The sequence below is a fragment of the Mytilus edulis genome, chromosome 9 (assembly GCF_963676685.1).
Source record: "Mytilus edulis chromosome 9, xbMytEdul2.2, whole genome shotgun sequence".
Classification (NCBI taxonomy): domain Eukaryota; kingdom Metazoa; phylum Mollusca; class Bivalvia; order Mytilida; family Mytilidae; genus Mytilus; species Mytilus edulis.
In genome coordinates this window covers 31,235,297-31,253,005 of record NC_092352.1, presented here as the reverse complement: position 1 = coordinate 31,253,005, position 17,709 = coordinate 31,235,297, and the positions used below count along the sequence as shown (strand labels likewise).

Here is a 17,709-nt window from a genome sequence, read left to right as displayed (position 1 = left end):
TAAAAATAAAAAGACAAACAGACAAATAATAGTACAGAAGACACAACACAGAAAACAGATCTCAAGTGCTCCGGAAGGGTAGGCAGATCCTGCTTCACATGTGGCACCCATCGTGTTGCTTATGTTATTACAAATCCGGTAAGTAGTCACATACTGTGGTCACATTCGTGAAAAGGGACTGGTTTTGAAGATACTACATATCCGATATCCTCTGTGAAACGGTTATTCCATAACGGTCAACCAACTCGTGATGGCGTCCGTAAAATTTACGAAGGGATGATTTCAAATTCACCTTTTGAAACTCTTGGTTTAATAGCTTCCTTGTTAGCAGCAATCCTCTATCAAGGAAATCATGATAGGAAATACAAGCCCGGGAAAGTACAAAATACAATACAAATGGCTTGATTTAAGTTACAAAGACAACGAGTTGGTTACAGGAATGTATACATAAACTGTACGATTTTCAACGAGAGAATAACGCTATGGGGAAATGTGCATAATAAGAATTGAATTACCGATTTAGTTATAGTTAAAGGCAACAGTAGTATACTACTGCTCAAAAGTCATAAATCGATTGAGAGATTACAAATCCGGGTTACATTCTAACCGAGGGGAACACATTAACTACTTATTAGAGGAAAACAACAGTACTACAGAAATACTGAACTGCAATAATAACAAACCCCAACATACATAAAACCGGACTATCATATAACAACTGCCGTATTCCTGATTTGGTACAAGACACTTTAAACCCATACTAGTTGGTTATCTTTCGCTTCGGGTTGTAAATGAAAGATACCAAAATTACATTTCTTGATTTAATGTTTTAATTCTACGCAATGTCAAAATATTGTACTAGAATACAAATTTAGAATTCGTAAGGTATTAACAGTTCCCAGAAGATATATCAACGAAACAAGACATATGTGCTGCTCAAGAAATAGTTATTATTGGCTTATTTTGCTTATAATATATATAGTGTTGAGTGTTAGACGTAAAGGATAGCATCAGTTTACGTGCTAATCTATTTCGAAGATACGAACCGTGAGACCAAAGTCTCGAAAAATAATATTATCTTCAACGTGGGCGAAATCTGGTGTGTTGAAATGGTTTATAGCGTCGCTTGCATTACATGCATGCAAAACAAGACAGTCGAAGTTGCTACGATTAGGGATAGAACACAAATAATAAATTTACCGACCAAACCGTTGATCGAACTCACAACCTACCACAATTGAGTCTTCAACCAAACATGTAATTACATAATTTTAACATCCTTCAGAAGAAAACAAATTAAATTTTCAGTATCTTCTGACACACTGACAGTTTAGTTTTAGATGCAGTTGATGCGTTGGAATGCGACCATGAAAAAAATCAACACGTGAATGGTTTGCTTTGTTCATTTTTCGCATAAAGTTATAAATAGATGCAACAGTAGTATACCGCTGATTAATAGTCATAGATCGATTTAACTGAAGCTAATCTGGGTCATAAACCTAAATTGAGGAGAACACATTAATTGTAAAAGGAAAACAACGGAACAACAGAAACACTTATCTGCTACAAAACATAAATGTGCGCATTTTGTGTTTTCAACAAAAGTACTGTATTTGACATTTCGTTACTGTGTTCACGGTATTATTGAGGAAATTTTCTAGTATTCATTTTGCACATTCAAAACAATTTTTGGATAACACAAAGTTTTTTTGTTTTTTTTGTAGTTGGATTGTCCTTGAATCACGATTCGAAATACTTGACAATCGTTACATATTGTTTCATGATTATTATTTCTAGATATATTGAATAACTGTCGTTTACTACAGAAGAATACGATCATTGACTCTGAGGGATGATGTTTTGTTTTCTACTAAAAAAAATCTGAAACTAATATTGAATTTTCATTAAGGAGAATGGGGATCGGATTGAAAGTTTTTGTCATTAAATTTATTGTTAAGTAAATCTTAATTGGTGTTCTGTCTGAATTTAATATTATCATAGCAGGATTAAAATAAGATATATACCTATACCAGATATTATAGCTATTTTGATTGTGGTTATACCGAATAACAGTAATCTGATTTTATAAATTGTTTACTAGAAACTAGAAAAAGGATTAGAAGAATAAAAAAGCTAATCCGTATGGAAATCCAATACACGTGCAACACTTTATTTGCGTAGATGTCTATAATAGTACATGATACAAAAAGATGACATGCAAATAAACCAGGCGTACTTATAACTGTATTATTTTATTTGTGCAAAAGGGTTTATTACCACGCCTATTGGCCTAGAAACAGACACGTGGAATTTATTTTTTTCAACAAATCGTTTTGTAGTTTAATTGATTTAATTTCATTTAAAAAGTATTATGTTAAAGAATTTGATATCACAAATCGGTCAAATTTTGCAACGGATATAGTGACTTGCTGAGATATGATGTCGTTTTCAAAGCGCATACAAATAAAAGTTGTTCATTGGATCTTTGCATTAGCTTGGTAAAATTAATGATAAGATTATAGTTTTGTTTCTTGTGTTTTATCTTTTGATAGATCTATTAGAAGTTTATCTGGATTTTTGTTATTTAACTCCATCAGACAAAGTTGACCTTAAAAAATGACTATTGTTTCAAGTTACGTATAGTCAATACATCTTCACGTGTTGGAGTCTGATAAAACATTCGTGACTTTCATAAGTTTCAATTTGAGCTTACATGATGAAGGTTGGTCCAGAAAGTGCTTGAGAGGAACGAAACTAATGAAGAGATTTGAGATACGGATTAAAACATAACAACCTTGACCAACGAACCATGCAAATGAGGTTAAAGTAAGATCAGACAAAAAAGCACACATTACAGTTATCATGCCATACACAAATCATAGTTGACCTATCGCTTACAGATACAGCTATCCTATTTTTCACAATAAGTGAAAAAAATCATATGGCAAAATAACTATAACTTTAAGCAGTTCATAACAATAAGGTCAAGGACGTTGGACATATGACAACTCCATAACATAAGGAATTTGTATACAAGGTATGGATCGTCCAAACAGGTTTTCTACCCTCTGAAATATAAAGCTTTCCGCAAGTAGTTGTAGCCCTATGGTTAGCCTTGTGTCCATCTGTGATAAATAAAAACTAAAATACGATGCAGAATAAATCTATATTAAAAGACTCAAGAAACAAATCATGCTAGTATACATTGCATTTCTACTTCAGTATCAAAACGTCTTCTTCATCTTTCATACAGCTGTAACGGTTAGATAAGCTATAAATATTATCAATATAGTTGTATAAAAGAAAAAAACATAAACTTTATCAAGAATTCGTACAAAATCCTTGGTTGTTGGTTTTCTTTTTTTGTCGCTCACATCTAAAATAGAGTTCTTCTGGCGATATTTGGAGCAAAAAGAGATCAAACATCCCTGAATCCCTGTAGCTTCCGACTCTTCAGACCAATATAACTTCATGTTAATTATATTACACATGGTTATGCATGCACTGGTCACGAACAATAGTATAATGTAAATAACCATGAAGGACATCGGATTTGATGTGGTTGGAAGTTTATCAGACACCAGTGTTAAAAACACCATGTATGATAACAGAATAGTCATCCCAAAAGACAACCGTTCGCCACATTCTATAGGTAACATAAATATCAGAGGATTAAGCAAAGCTAAGACAGCGGTGGGTGTGAACACCAAAACAGTGTAATAAACTGGTTTTCTCTTGAAATTTATAACTACCTCAAAAGAACTTTCATGTTCAAGATCATTTGCAACCGAAGTACTTTCCAACTCCCATAGTTGACTCAGAATAAGATGCGAGTTCTCGGTAGTTGCGCTGATTGGTTTAAGTCTGACAGTGTTGTGATACCCAAATCCAGAGAGAAGTAACTCACAAGAATGAGAATCAAATGGAAACTTTAGAACATCAACAGAGCACTTGGCATTTAACACCGATCCTGGTGTCCAGTGAAGTCTGCCATCGTTGGTAACCCGAACGTTAAACGATGAGTCAGACCCGATCCATGCTAGAGTATCAGCACTATTTACAAGAATCACTTTAGGGGTCCATACCTTTGACTGTGGTACAATTATTTGGTCGATTCCATCATACAATGTTTTGTTCCATGTTAGAGATTCATCTGTCCAGAAAAAAGTGATAGCGCCCACTACAGATAATACACCATCTACTTCGTTAAAGCTGTTGAAGGCAAACAAATGGAAAATTATACTTATGTTAAATTCCCCGTTGTCCGTAGGCATAGGTTGAATCTCTGCATCATAATCCTTAAATACTAAATTATGTAGGTCCCTATAGGTTGATATATTATCTCCTAACACACAGAAGATACAGCAAAAAAATAGTATATGCTGTATAATTCCCATGCTGTGTACGAGCATTTGCATTGTAAAACCAAAAAAATTGAAATGCAGTATTTGAATACAATTTCAAGAAAATGATTGATCGACCATTACATCATGGCTTTAGTATTTGCGTACCCGAAAGATTTAATGGGTTTGTATTATATGGATGCATTTGTAACGGATGTGATATCTCTAAAGGTAAATATTACTTTGTGTTTTAAAAGTTACACATTCATATAGATAATTTAGAAATATGGATTTACTGTTGAATTATAACCACTTTAATCGGTTTGGAGTTGGTTAAGCATAGATCAAGTGAATGCGTGTGTCATGATATATGTATTTACATATGAACAGCATGGCTATTATCACTAAATGCATCTAAGTTTGAGCAATATGTCACTTAAAAATCGCATCAGAGTCTGAATAACTCCAACGTTTGAAAAAAAAACCATATTTAATGAGCTACAGCAATGCACAAGGTTTAGAAAAATTGATGTAAAATTGCAGATTTTGGCAATCTCCTCTTGTCCTTAAAGATTATTTTAATTTTGTCTCTTATATCAGAATCAATATTTATATTTATTTATTTTTATTTTTTTTATAGAACTCTGGGTGTTTGTCCTACAAAATCTCCAACACTATTAAATATAATCAAATATGATTTTTAGGGCTAGAAGAAATTGTCTTTTTTTAAAACAAAATGTATATATTCATTTTATTCAAACTTACATAATTTATCTCAAAAAGCGAGGTAACTCAGATGATTAACGGACACAATCACGAATTGAATGAGCCATACGATGTGTCTTTGTCCAAACAAGCTTAGGACATTTTTACCACGTGTTAGATTGTGGTATGTCGTCTCACTCTGATCTTGTAATTACCGAACTTGACTTATTCCCGATTGCTGTTTTGCTGAGTGTTAATTCGCATTGTTATAAGACGTGTCACGGTACTTTTCTTTCCCAAATTCATGTATTTAGTTTTGATGTTATAATACTTGTTATTTTCATCGGATTTTGTCAAATGTCTTAACGTTTGTAGTTGTAAATCTTATTTTTTTTTCTGTTGTATTCGTGTGTCATGGTAAAGATAATTAATCACCCAGTTCATTTATTAAATTTTAGTTTGGGTCAACAAAATTTATACGATATATTGGGTTTACAGTTTGATTCAGAAGAAACACAGACAAAGCTAGATAATACAATTAATTATCTTATTACTACCACAATTTGATATTAATTAGTATTGTAATTTTCATTGTTATTAATAAATGTTATATCAGTATTAATTACAAATCTAATCTTGAACTCTATCCTAATTCTATCTTATTTTTGGGAATTTTTTTTAAGAAATTCAAATGTGACGTCACTTTGTGCGTTGATGGCTTTGGCTAACTCGGCTGTGAATTTTTATGTGCTGGTTTAGGTTGTTTTATGTCATGTATCCGTTTTTATTCTGTAGTTAGTCACCACTTCGGTTTTATCATGTATATCTATTATATAGTCATTTTATAAAACAAGAGTGCACACGCTGAAATGTCTCGCCTTCTTTACTAATCATTGATATTAAGTTGATAGTCCTAAGTATAAACAACTGTCACATAAACTTAACATTAACCAAGATAACTAAACAAAGACCAATGAACCATGAAAATGAGGTCAAGGTCAGATATACCATGACAGGCAGACATTTACAGCTAACAATGCTTCCATACAACAAATATGTTTGACCCATTACTGATAGTTTAAGAAAAATTGACCAAATTACAAAAACTTAACACTGTGCAATGACCCGTGAAAATGAGGTCACGCTCATATAAAATCTGTGCGACTGTGCGACTGACATACAGATGATAAAATATTTTCATACACCAAATATACTTGACCTATGGCATGTAGTATTAGATAAAAAGACCAAAACTAAAAAACTTAACTTTGACCACTGAACCATGAAAATGAGGTCAAGGTCAGATAACATCTGCCCGCTAGACATGTACACCTTACAATCATTCCATACATCAAATATAGTAGACCTATTGCATAAAGTATGAGAAAAACATACGAAAACACAAAAACTTAACTATAACCACTGAACCATGAAAATGAGGTCAAGGTCAGATGACACCTGCCAGTTGGACATGTACACCTTACAGTCCTTCCATACACCGAATATACAAGCCTTGTTGCTTATAGTATCTGAGATATGGACTTGACCACTAAAACTTAACCTTGTTCACTGATCCATGAAATGAGGTCGAGGTCAAGGGAAAACTATTTGACGGGCATGAGGACCTTGCAAGGTACGCACATACCAAATATAGTTATCCTATTACTTATAATAAGAGAGAATTCAACATAACAAAAAATCTGAACTTTTTTTTCAAGTGGTCACTGAACCATGAAAATGAGGTCAAGGACATTGGACATGTGACTGACGGAAACTTCGTAACATGAGGCATCTATATACAAAGTATAAAGCATCCAGGTCTACCACCTTCTAAAATATAAAGCTTTTAAGAAGTTAACTAACGCCGCCGCCGCTGCCGGATCACTATTCCTATGTCGAGCTTTCTGCAACAAAAGTTGCAGGCTCGACAAAAACAATACTGCAAAAGTATGAATTATTCTAAATAAGAAAGATGTTCTTATTCCAGGCAGAAAACCTCATCCGTATTGGGTACAACTTTTTGGAACTTTTGGTCCTCAGTGCTCTTTAACTTTTTACTTGTTTTGGCTTTCGAACTTTTTTTTATCTGAGCGTCACTGGTTAGTCTTGTGTGGACGCATCTGGCGTATTAAAGTTTAAACCTGGTACCTTCTGTTAGCTATTATTCATGTGTTAAGAGAGAGACTTATCTCTTGCACGTTAAAGGCACCATTGTAGATTTCGAAAAAAAAGCAGGATAATGTCGCTACAAGGCAGCACTCGCAAAGTGGAAAGGGATTAATATAAGTTGCAAAACTTGTTTCCCAATCCACTATCAATAAATATGTTTAAACTATTCGTGTGTTTCTCTGTCCTATATGTTCTCCCATTTATTTGTGTTGTAGTCCTGTCATTTTTATGTTATATTCAACATTGCCATAAAAGCGGGAGGTTTGGCATGCCATAAAACCAGGTTCAAACCACCATTTTTTTCTTAAAATTTCCTGTTCAAAGTCAGGAAAATGGCCATTGTTGTATTATAGTCCTTTTTTTTTTGCGTGTTACATTTTAATGTTGTGTCGTAGTTTTCCTCTTATATTTGATGCTTTTCCCTCAGTTTTATTTTGTAACCCGGATTTTTTTCTCAATCGATTTATGAATTACGAATAGTGGTATACTACTGTTGCCTTTATTTACATCGTATTCTACCATTTAAAATTTAGAGTGGTAACGGGGAGTGTGTAAAAAAAAACCCGAACTAAGAGCAGGAAACAGTTCAAGGCCACCATTGGGAGGAGGGCTTCAGCTGGCCCCTTATCAATTAGTGATTTATATCATCGAAAATGGACGCCACAATAAACTCGGAAACATATAAATGAAACAAAATAATTTAAAAAAAAGACATACATGCACAAGACTATCAAAAGCCAGAGAATCCCGATAGGTGCAAACATTCGGCAGGTTTCAACATGGTTAATGGGATATCAATCCTCCCCTATATCTCTAGCCAATGTATAATAAACAAAAACAAAGCAATACGCACAGTAAAACTCAGTTTAAAATATACGAGAACATAACCCTCCCATGCCAACAACTGGTTTTAGAATAAGTGTTTCATTTACGATGCAAAGACCCATCGTCACTATATCCATTCGGAATAAGTCTGATTAAAGGTTTGGTTAGCTTTTGATGTGAATGACGACATATTTGTGCTTTGCATAAAATATTACCATGTTTGGCATATTGTTTTGCTAGAAAGCAAGATTTGTGATCCCAATCTTGTTTGATTTCTTAGACCATTTTTTTAATATTCATAGGAATGGGTATCGCCAGCCCAGTACTCAGCACTTCTGTGTTGACTTGAGTAATCATTGATATGTTCATAATTATAAATTAACTGTTAACACAATTTTGAAATTTGAAATACTAAGGCAATTCTACCTCAGGTTAACTTAGCTGTATTTGGCAAAACTTTTAGGAATATTTTGTCATCAATGCTCTTCAATAAATACTAGTAATCAAATATTTCATGTTTGTTACTTTATTGATCAAATGTCTCGACTCTGATGCATTTTTTCACACGAAACCAGTAAAATCATAATAATAAACATTTGTTTCTTATCGATTGATTTATGTTAGGTGTTTCACTTTGACTTACTGTCACATTATCTTCACACAACACTTTCGGAGCAGAATAAGGAAATTTGTGTCAGTTCTCCAGTGTCAGTGATTTTTCTACCATTACTTGTGATGATAGTGAACAGTTGGAAAATATCCGAGATCAAAAGTTAGGTGGCAATATGTCAAATGCAGATTTTTTTTTTATTTGCTTCAACAAGTTGTCAAGAACAATTGACATATCAGACTGAAACTTCGTAACCAAGGGTATCTGCTTAGAAGGAATGAAGCATCCATTTCTTTTACCTATTTTAGCTAATCATTTTTTTGTAGTTTGCAATTTCTTCAAACTCTAATAAAGGGTGAATTGATATTGCCTTTAATAAACACTGGTTCAATGGTTAAAAAACCATAAAAATCTAGTAAGACCAGTATAATGAGAAGTCCACTGGACAAAACTGAGAAATTTTTGTTGTATGATAATATCTACATTTTACAGGAGTCTTATGTTGATTGAAACATCAAGAATCTTAGCTGCACTTTGCAAACAACACCCAATTGATCATTATGATTGGCTTTACTAATCCATGTTTCATGTGCAAGTTTGCTACTCATGAATTATTATTATTTTATTTTTCTAACTTTTGTCTTCCCCTTAAGCCAATGCCTTTGCTTTTTGTGTTTTTTTGTTGTTGTGGCTATACTGATTTAGTGTCATAGATATATACACCATATTCTTTGTAGATCTATATTATGTATGGTATTGTTCAATTACTAAGAAACAGATGACTTGAGCTGTATTTGGCAAAACCTTTCAGAATTGTAGGTCCTTAATGCTTTTCAACTTTGGACTTAATTTGGTCTTTTATTAACTCTTTTGATTCAAGCATTACTGATGAGTATTTTATAGAAAAAACACATGTTTGGTGTACTTAACTATAAAGTTTTTGTTATATGATAATATCTACATTTTACAGGAGTCAAATGTTGATTGAAACATCAAGAACCTTAGCAGCACTTTGCAATGCAAATAACACACAATCGATCATAATGATAGGCTTTACTATTCTATACTTCATGTGCAAGTTTGCTACTCATGAATTATTTTTTTCTTTTTTTAAATGCCTTCACCTCAAGCTGGTGCCTTTGCTTTTTGTGTTGTTGTTTTTTTTTTTTTAATTGTTGTACATGTACTGATTTAGTGTCATGAATAGATACTAATATTCTTTGTAGATCTATATTATGCATAGTATTGTTCAATTACTAAGGAACAGATGACTCGAGCTGTATTTGGCAAAACCTTTCAGAATATTAGGGACTTGATTTGGTCTTTTATTACCTCTTTTGATTCAAGCATTACTGATGAGTGTTTTATAGACAAAACATATGTTTGGTGTACTTTGTGTACTTAACAGTAGTATTATACTTTTGATAAGCTCTTTTAAAGGCACAAGAAATGAAAACTGAAACAATTTATACATTTTATTAGTAGTGAGATGTTTCTATACAATATCATGTACATGTTAAACATCATGAAAAAAGCTTTCTTATGAAAATAAAATGGATGGATCCTTAAAAGCTCTATAGCTTTCTTTGGTCTAAAATGATGGTCAACTTAATCTAATAATGTATCACAAAAATATTCATCATAATTTTTCTTCTGTTTTCATTTTCTTCTGAAATATGCATAAAATTTCAAAAACTTGTTCTTTGCACTACTTCAACAAGAAACAACCATATATTTAGACAGGCACATAAAACATGTAGTTTTCAACTTAACACACACAAAAAGCCATCATAAAATGCATAGGAAAAAACAGTACTGAAGCGATTTAAAAATATAAAATTCTTAATCACATGATTGTTTAAAAATCTAATTTTAACAAAGATTAAAATAACTATTCAATTGGTACACAACCTATTTCATCAAAAACACCAATATAAACATTTCACTAATGTAGAAATTATTCTTCATTTTTACAAAAGCTCTACATCCTACTAAATAAGAGGCAAAGGTTGTTAACAAATATTCAAATCTCATAACTCAATATTGTAGTCCTCCTTTATATGCTCTATAAATTTTCATTTTAATACTGAAAGTAAACTTTAACTGATGTAGAGCAGATTTATAAGCAAGGTATAATCATATAAATTATTGGAAGTACAACCTTTATTATAACTAAATAATTATATTGAATATTGAATATTCATTCAGTACGAATTCAATTTTGATAAATATCAAAGTAGCTTTCAAATTTAACTAAATAAATTTTATTATTTTTCAATACATAGTTTACAATCATAAAATAATTATTACACAAAATATATAATGCCTTTAAAGGTCAATTTATATTTTCTTCCTATTATTGTCCATGATAATGAAAGTAGCAATAATTTGCCAGCAATTTGTAATGCCTTTAAAATTTTGTATGTTTGTCTGAGAATACGCTTGGAATAAAAAAAATATGTTTAAAAATTCTATACTACATTGCACTAGTATGAAAAAAATTAAATGTATTGGTTCCAATTTCGACACAAAAAATACACCACAACCACAAGTCAATCCCTAACCCAATAAAATGTCTAAATAATGTAAAAATCTAAGATAACAAAATTTAAACATCTTTCTTTTCTACTTATTATGCAGTTGAACTTGGAAGACTGAAATATAAAATATTCTCTAAACCAAAAGGTCTTTTCTCCAAGCAGTACTTAGTACATGTAGGTGTTATCCTTTTCTATGTACACTTTTTAATAACACTGACACAAAAACCAGGCTAAGCATTTAACATGTTACAAGAAATCACACTGTTTCACATTACACAATAGCAGTTGCAGTTTCATAAATAAGTTTTATAATCTTGGAATGATTCTTAAAATAACTTGACAATAGTAAAAAATGTCCCTTTACAAAAGCTTAAGCACATCTTAAACATAGATAGTTAAATTTCTCTTCCTTTATTATTCATGATAAGAGTGTGAATTATTGCCATTTTATCTCTGGCCCCATGTTAACAGGCAAGTCTTAGCATTAACAGTCTAACTGACAACTGGAGCTTCGGTAGAAATTATCTGTTCTGCTTCTTGTAGATTTTTCTTAGCAAGAGCTGCATCATCTTCTGTTATCTTCAATTCAATTATTTTATCATGAACTTCATTCACATCAGTTGTTACCTGTAACAGAAAAAGTTTCTAAAGTAAAATATGTGCATTAAATATTATTCAATATATTACTCAAGCTATGTATCCAAGTCTGCATGCATTTTGTACAATGAAATGTATTTCCCCCTCCCCCCTCCTCATTTTGAAAATAAATCTGCAAGGTTATTCATTTATATGTATAACACTGTCATTGTTGTCAATGCAATATCAATAAAAACATTGCCACATAAAATCAACCTCTTAGACTGCATAATTGTTCCATTCTATACTACATAACATGCCACAAATATTAAGAGGTATGATGCAAAGTATAGATGGAACAGATATGAGAATTATAAAATAAGGGATTTGACATAAAATACAAATTTAAACAGAGAGGCATGTTTTGGTAAAGGAATACTGTGCATTATTCGTTGGATACCAATTTGAGTGGATTTTGTGGGTATAGGTGAACCATGAAATTATATGTTCAACGAATAACAAAATTTCTATAGGCGTGTAAGCAGACTTTGGTAAAACCAGGAATAAATATCCTTAAACATTTAAGTTTCCCTTTATTCACGTAAATTGGTACCCACAAAAATATATGAATCCACAGTAACAAAAGGTTAAATATATAAAATACATTATATAATGATAATATTTCTCTCAATTCTTAGCTGATTTATACTTTCTCTAACTAATTGATTTTTTTTTATAATTGACATGTGGTTCATTTGATTTTAGTTCCTTGTTGGTTATAAATCAATAATAACTTCAAATTTTCTTGCTTTCTTCTGAAATTTCTATTCTTAATTCACAAAAAAAGGTGACCATGCTTGACTAGTACACTCTTCAGGCAAAAGATGAAGATTATTTCCATATCTTTTAAAACTAATCAAAGAAACAATATCCAACACTGAATGTTATGCAATACAATATTTCTCCACCTTTGACAGTTTAAATTTCAACCCTTTCACCGATTGCTGCCCAGACAGAAGCTACTTGAGACGATGGCTTCCCTGGCTACTATATCTCAAGTGGGAGATCTTCATAATAAATGTCAATAAAAACTTGTTTGTAGTTATTTGTGTATTTATTTCATTCACTAACACCATGTTCATCGTTTTGTTCATGTTTTGATAATTTTTTCTTCATAAAATATTCAAATTTTCGGCATTATCTAGGTGAAATTCTCAAAATTCTGCTCTTTGACCGGAAATCATAATTTTTTTTAACCCAAAACGGCAAAATTTTGAAAAATTTTATGAGGCTGTACAAATTCCTCACACTGAACGATGTCCATTCCAAGTGTTTTGTACATAAAACGACATTTTATGTCAAAAAAGTATACTAGTTTGGCTTCAATTCTTCCATATTCTTTCAAAAAAAATGTTCCCTCATTTCAAATTCTCGTAAATTCCGTAAATTTCCTCTGATTTTGACAGTTTTCTACAAACGGAAACGCCATGTTTACACTTTCATCCGGGTATTCATCAAAGAAACATAACTCATGTTTGCACTGTTTTGAGCGGGAAATATAAAAGAGGTATTCCGATCCCGGTAAAACGGGACTCATCATCAGCTGTCTGAAGCGTGAATCCCGGTAAACCAGGACTCATCGGCGAAAGGGTTAATATCAAACTAATTATAACTGTCTCAAGTGAAAAATATTATTTCATACTTGCTGCAGTGAGAACATATAAACATTTTTATCTTACTTTGTGTGCATATATAATAATGTTCAAATAGTTTTAAGGCTATAATTTGTTTTTTACAATGAAATATGTGGTGGAAGAGTGACAAGCTCTCTTAAGACACTCCTTTCAGATTTGAAAGAACAACATGAATTATAATGAACAAAGCTTTCAAATAATCAAAAGCAAATCTTGTACAAAATTCAAACTCACTACAACATATCTCAGTTACATATTAAGAAAAAAATAATGAACTTGCTCAGGCCTAAATTAAAATATTGTTTGTTTGCCCTTTTCCGACCCTATGTTTTGAAACAGGGTAGGTAGGTAGGTAAAATATTTTATTTTTTTCCACAAAAAAATAACTTGGCTCGGTATATTATTTGTCATGGGTAGGCAGGTAGGTAAAATATTTTATTTTATAGATACAAAATCTGCATAATGTCATTTTTTTGTCCGTTTTGTTTTTGCAAATAAGTTTTCCGCTGGGACTATTAGTTTTGAAAAAAAATATATAAGAGATAACTTTGTACTGGTAAGATAATGTCCGGGCAGACATATATTACTAGTAGAAAAAGTCCCTAGTGTTACAAATTTCGTGTGTGCCTTTTTTCCCAATAAAAACGCTATAAGACTTAAAACTCAATTGTCACGTATTTTGCATCACATTTATAAATGATCTGTATGAAAAACTTGGCGATTTTACTGCCAGATATTCTCCACTTTACAGGGTTTTGTCACTTTTGGTTCATGTCAGATATAAATAATTTAGCGGCATCGTTAACATAATCATTCTGATATGCGGATCACAAAAGGCCATCCCTACATAGAATACAACGTCCGTTTACAAATTAGTTTGTACACACGTTAATACTTTTGTATCAAACAAACTTTTTTGTAAATGAACCCAAGGTACAGAGTAACGTACTTCATATCATGATTTCAGAAAGCGTTCAACATCGATTTCAAACAAATGCTTTGAAACTTCAAATGGAAGTGTTCATGTCAAACGCTCAGGTGATACCAAACGGACTGGACCTTATACGTAAAGATAAAACCCGAGGATTCCGGTAAAAAAAGTTTTGAGCGGGAAATACAAATATAAGATTTTTGGTAGGAACGAAAATATAAAATAAAATAAAATCTTGCTGGTAAATGCAAATAAAAGATTTTCAGGCGGAACGAATTGATAGGGTCGGTCGGTAAAGGGCAAACAAACAATATTTTAATTTAAGCCTCATGTGGTGGAAGAATTCCAGCGTATCCATATTTACATATATGATTAACAATAACTAGCTTACAATTTTTACATATGTAAGAATTTTGAGTTAATACTTGGGCAAAATGAAAACACACTAATAAAGCAAAAACTCACTGCAAACTAAACATGAAAATGAACAAAAGAAAAACCTGAGGACAATAAAAAGATGCATGAATAATGAGAGAATACAGCAGAATTTTAGTAATAAGGAAGTTCTACCACCAGAAAGGTTTGCCGTAAGAGTTGTCCCCCTTCTCACCTGTGTTGTTGTAGTAACGATCGGCTGTGTAGATTTCGTATCATCATCAACATTGACTGATTCTGTTGGGACAACATAAATAAAAAAACACAATTAACATAATGAAATAAGCTAAAGACTTGTTCTTGTGTAGACAAGTAGACCAAAGAAATTAAAATGATAATGAATTAGCAACAGCATAACATGCTCTATTTGAGCAGGCTTTAGTAAAGGGAGATGAATTTAACTATTTCTTAGCATGCTCTTCCTAGCAGGTATAGGACTCTTAGAGAATATTCCAACAGTTGCTAGCATGCTCTATAGAATAAAAAAAGTTCAACGAATACTCTGTTTTCCTTTTCTGAGAATTACTGACATGCAAATGTTCTGAATATATATAATATTTCACCGTAGCTGTATATCATTTAGAATTGAGTTGTTAATGTTTTCAGTACACCTGAAGACATAACTGTGCAATTAACCATGGCATACAGGGTCATGCTGTTGAAATTGTAAAGATGTAGTGTGATTTTGTAATGAAGTGGAGGCTTTAACATTTAGATGCAAAGAATGGTTTGAAAAAAAATCCTTTTCTAAAAACCGTGCAGTAAACATTATGTGTAAAAATTTGAAGATTTATTTTATTGATTATTCCAAAGTTTCAATGTTTAGTATATCAAAAATGATGGTATTTCCACAAATGCTTACAATTTAATAGCTACTGCAAGATATTTAGTTGAAAGCATATATAACCAAGGATATAAGGAAAGCTAATAATACCACATTGCCAACATGTTAAGTGATAATTTACCAACCTGGCCCGTCCCCACCAGCTGTTACTGTGTGTGTAACTGTCTCCTCTGTTGTGGTCACCACTGTTGTCTCAGATGAAGTGATTAATGTTGTTGATTCTACCACGGTACTATCTTGAAGTCTAAAAACAAACAAAATGATCTATTTAAAATTTTTTTTTTAACAAATGCTAATTTGATTGAAAACTTGTCACGGTGTATAATTATATAACAAACATCACACATGACAAAAAAAGTTTGGAAAACTGATTTCTAGGTCCAAGGACCATAACTCTTCACAAAATCTTCAGACCATAACAGAATTTGAATTTGATCTGTAACTTGTCATGATAAAACAGTGTACCAATTATTGAATCAATATCTTCAAGCATGATAAAAAAAAAAAAAAAGGTGCAGAAAACTAGATTTTTTAGTGATTTATTTTTTAAGACAAAAGACCATATAAACTGCACAAAATAATCAGACTCTGAACAAAATTTAAACTTATCCTGTATCTTGTCATGATAAACCAATGCACCAAATATCAAATCAATATCTTCAAGCAAGAAGAAAAAGAGTGTGGAAAACTGATTGTGGACTGACTGATGGAGTGCAAACCTCAAGTCTCCTTCGACAAGTCGGTAGTGGACTTATTATCATGTTTTATCTTTTTTCCTAGTTCATAGCCAAAACCCTCAAAAATTTAAAAACGACTAACAATAAATAATGTTTTTTTAAAATGATGTTGCATGTTATTTTCTATTTAATAAGCATAATAAGTGAAAAACCTTGTAAGTGCTGTTGTAAAATTGATTTTTATTCCTCACAAATTTTTAAAGAAAGTTGTTTTCAAAATCAACAAAACTTAAATGAAAAATTATCTATGCAAAGATTTTTTTTAGTTTTCAGATGCTGCATATGAAAAACATGCTTGGTCAGACAATTGTCTATTTGACACATTCCTCGTTTTCATTCACAATTTTATAACTTCAATTCAAACATGCATGATAAAAATTGTAAATATCATACAATAGGTAGATTATATATAATAATGTAACACAAAAAGCAATTAGTTATTGCAGAAGCGAATGAATCACACATGTTAGTACTACCACCACCATTTGGTATCAGTAAACCAATACAATATTCTATATTTATTTCATTTTGGAACTTTAGCGTATGTATTTGCTTAAGCTTTATTTTTTGGGTAAGTAGTTCGATCTACTCGACTATAAAAGGTTGTTCTCCCGCCTTTTTCATTGATCGAGAAAAATACACACTGAATAACCAGTTCGACAGGTATATTATTGAAACAGTTTGCCTGAAGCAACATGATATCAATTTTTCTGTCACACACACAACCAGTTTTAATTAATTAATATATGACATAAATTTCGATCGAGTCCAAAACAACTATACAGTAACATGCATCAGGCCAAATAAAAAAGTATGTGTGGTTCCAGTTACATCTGAAAAAAAGTTAGGGTAGGTAGGTAGGGATTTTTTTTTATTTTGTGTTTTTTTTTACATTGAGTCTATGGGATCAACATTCTGACTTTAACAGTGCTCAATGAAAAATGACAATAAAATCTTTAGGGTAGGCTATTTTCAAGCCGAAAAAGTAGGGACGGTAGGGTTACTGGAACCACACATATATTTATATTTGGCCTCAACAAAATAAAAGAATATTTTGTCTTTTATTTTGTAGATGCATGTTACTGTTCATTGAGGAAGTTGTTTTGGACTCTATCGAAATTTATGTCATATATTAATTAATTAAAACTGGTTGTGTGCCATCTCAATCCTTTATATTTTAGTTTGTTATTCATAATATAGAAATTAGAAATGTTTTATATTCGTATGAACGAAGTGAAGTAGAATATAAACATTGATACTCACAGGAGTCTACCAATTCATTTGAAATTTATATACTGTG

General features: G+C 31.8%; 2 protein-coding genes across 9 annotated transcripts in view; both read right to left on the bottom strand.

Moving 5' to 3' along the window:
- Positions 1-3,239: 3,239 nt before the first annotated feature.
- LOC139489912 (acetylcholine receptor subunit beta-type unc-29-like) lies at positions 3,240-4,397 on the bottom strand. The gene has a single exon (XM_071276758.1). The coding sequence runs from the start codon at positions 4,395-4,397 to the stop codon at positions 3,246-3,248; it is 1,152 nt and encodes a 383-aa protein (XP_071132859.1). The 3' UTR covers positions 3,240-3,245.
- A 5,716-nt stretch (positions 4,398-10,113) lies between these two features.
- The window catches only part of LOC139488088 (lethal(2) giant larvae protein homolog 1-like), a 48,736-nt gene continuing 41,140 nt past the window's right edge, over positions 10,114-17,709 (bottom strand). For 4 of the 8 annotated variants that reach the window (XM_071273454.1, XM_071273456.1, XM_071273455.1 and 1 more), the window contains 3 exons: positions 15,798-15,916; positions 15,004-15,065; positions 10,114-11,819 (listed from right to left, as the gene is read on the bottom strand). In XM_071273454.1, the coding sequence (XP_071129555.1) occupies positions 11,685-11,819; positions 15,004-15,065; positions 15,798-15,916 (316 nt within the window). In that variant the 3' untranslated portion in view covers positions 10,114-11,684. The remainder of the gene's footprint in view (positions 11,820-15,003; positions 15,066-15,797; positions 15,917-17,709) is intronic. The other 4 variants (XM_071273457.1, XM_071273461.1, XM_071273460.1 and 1 more) reach the window with 1 other exon arrangement.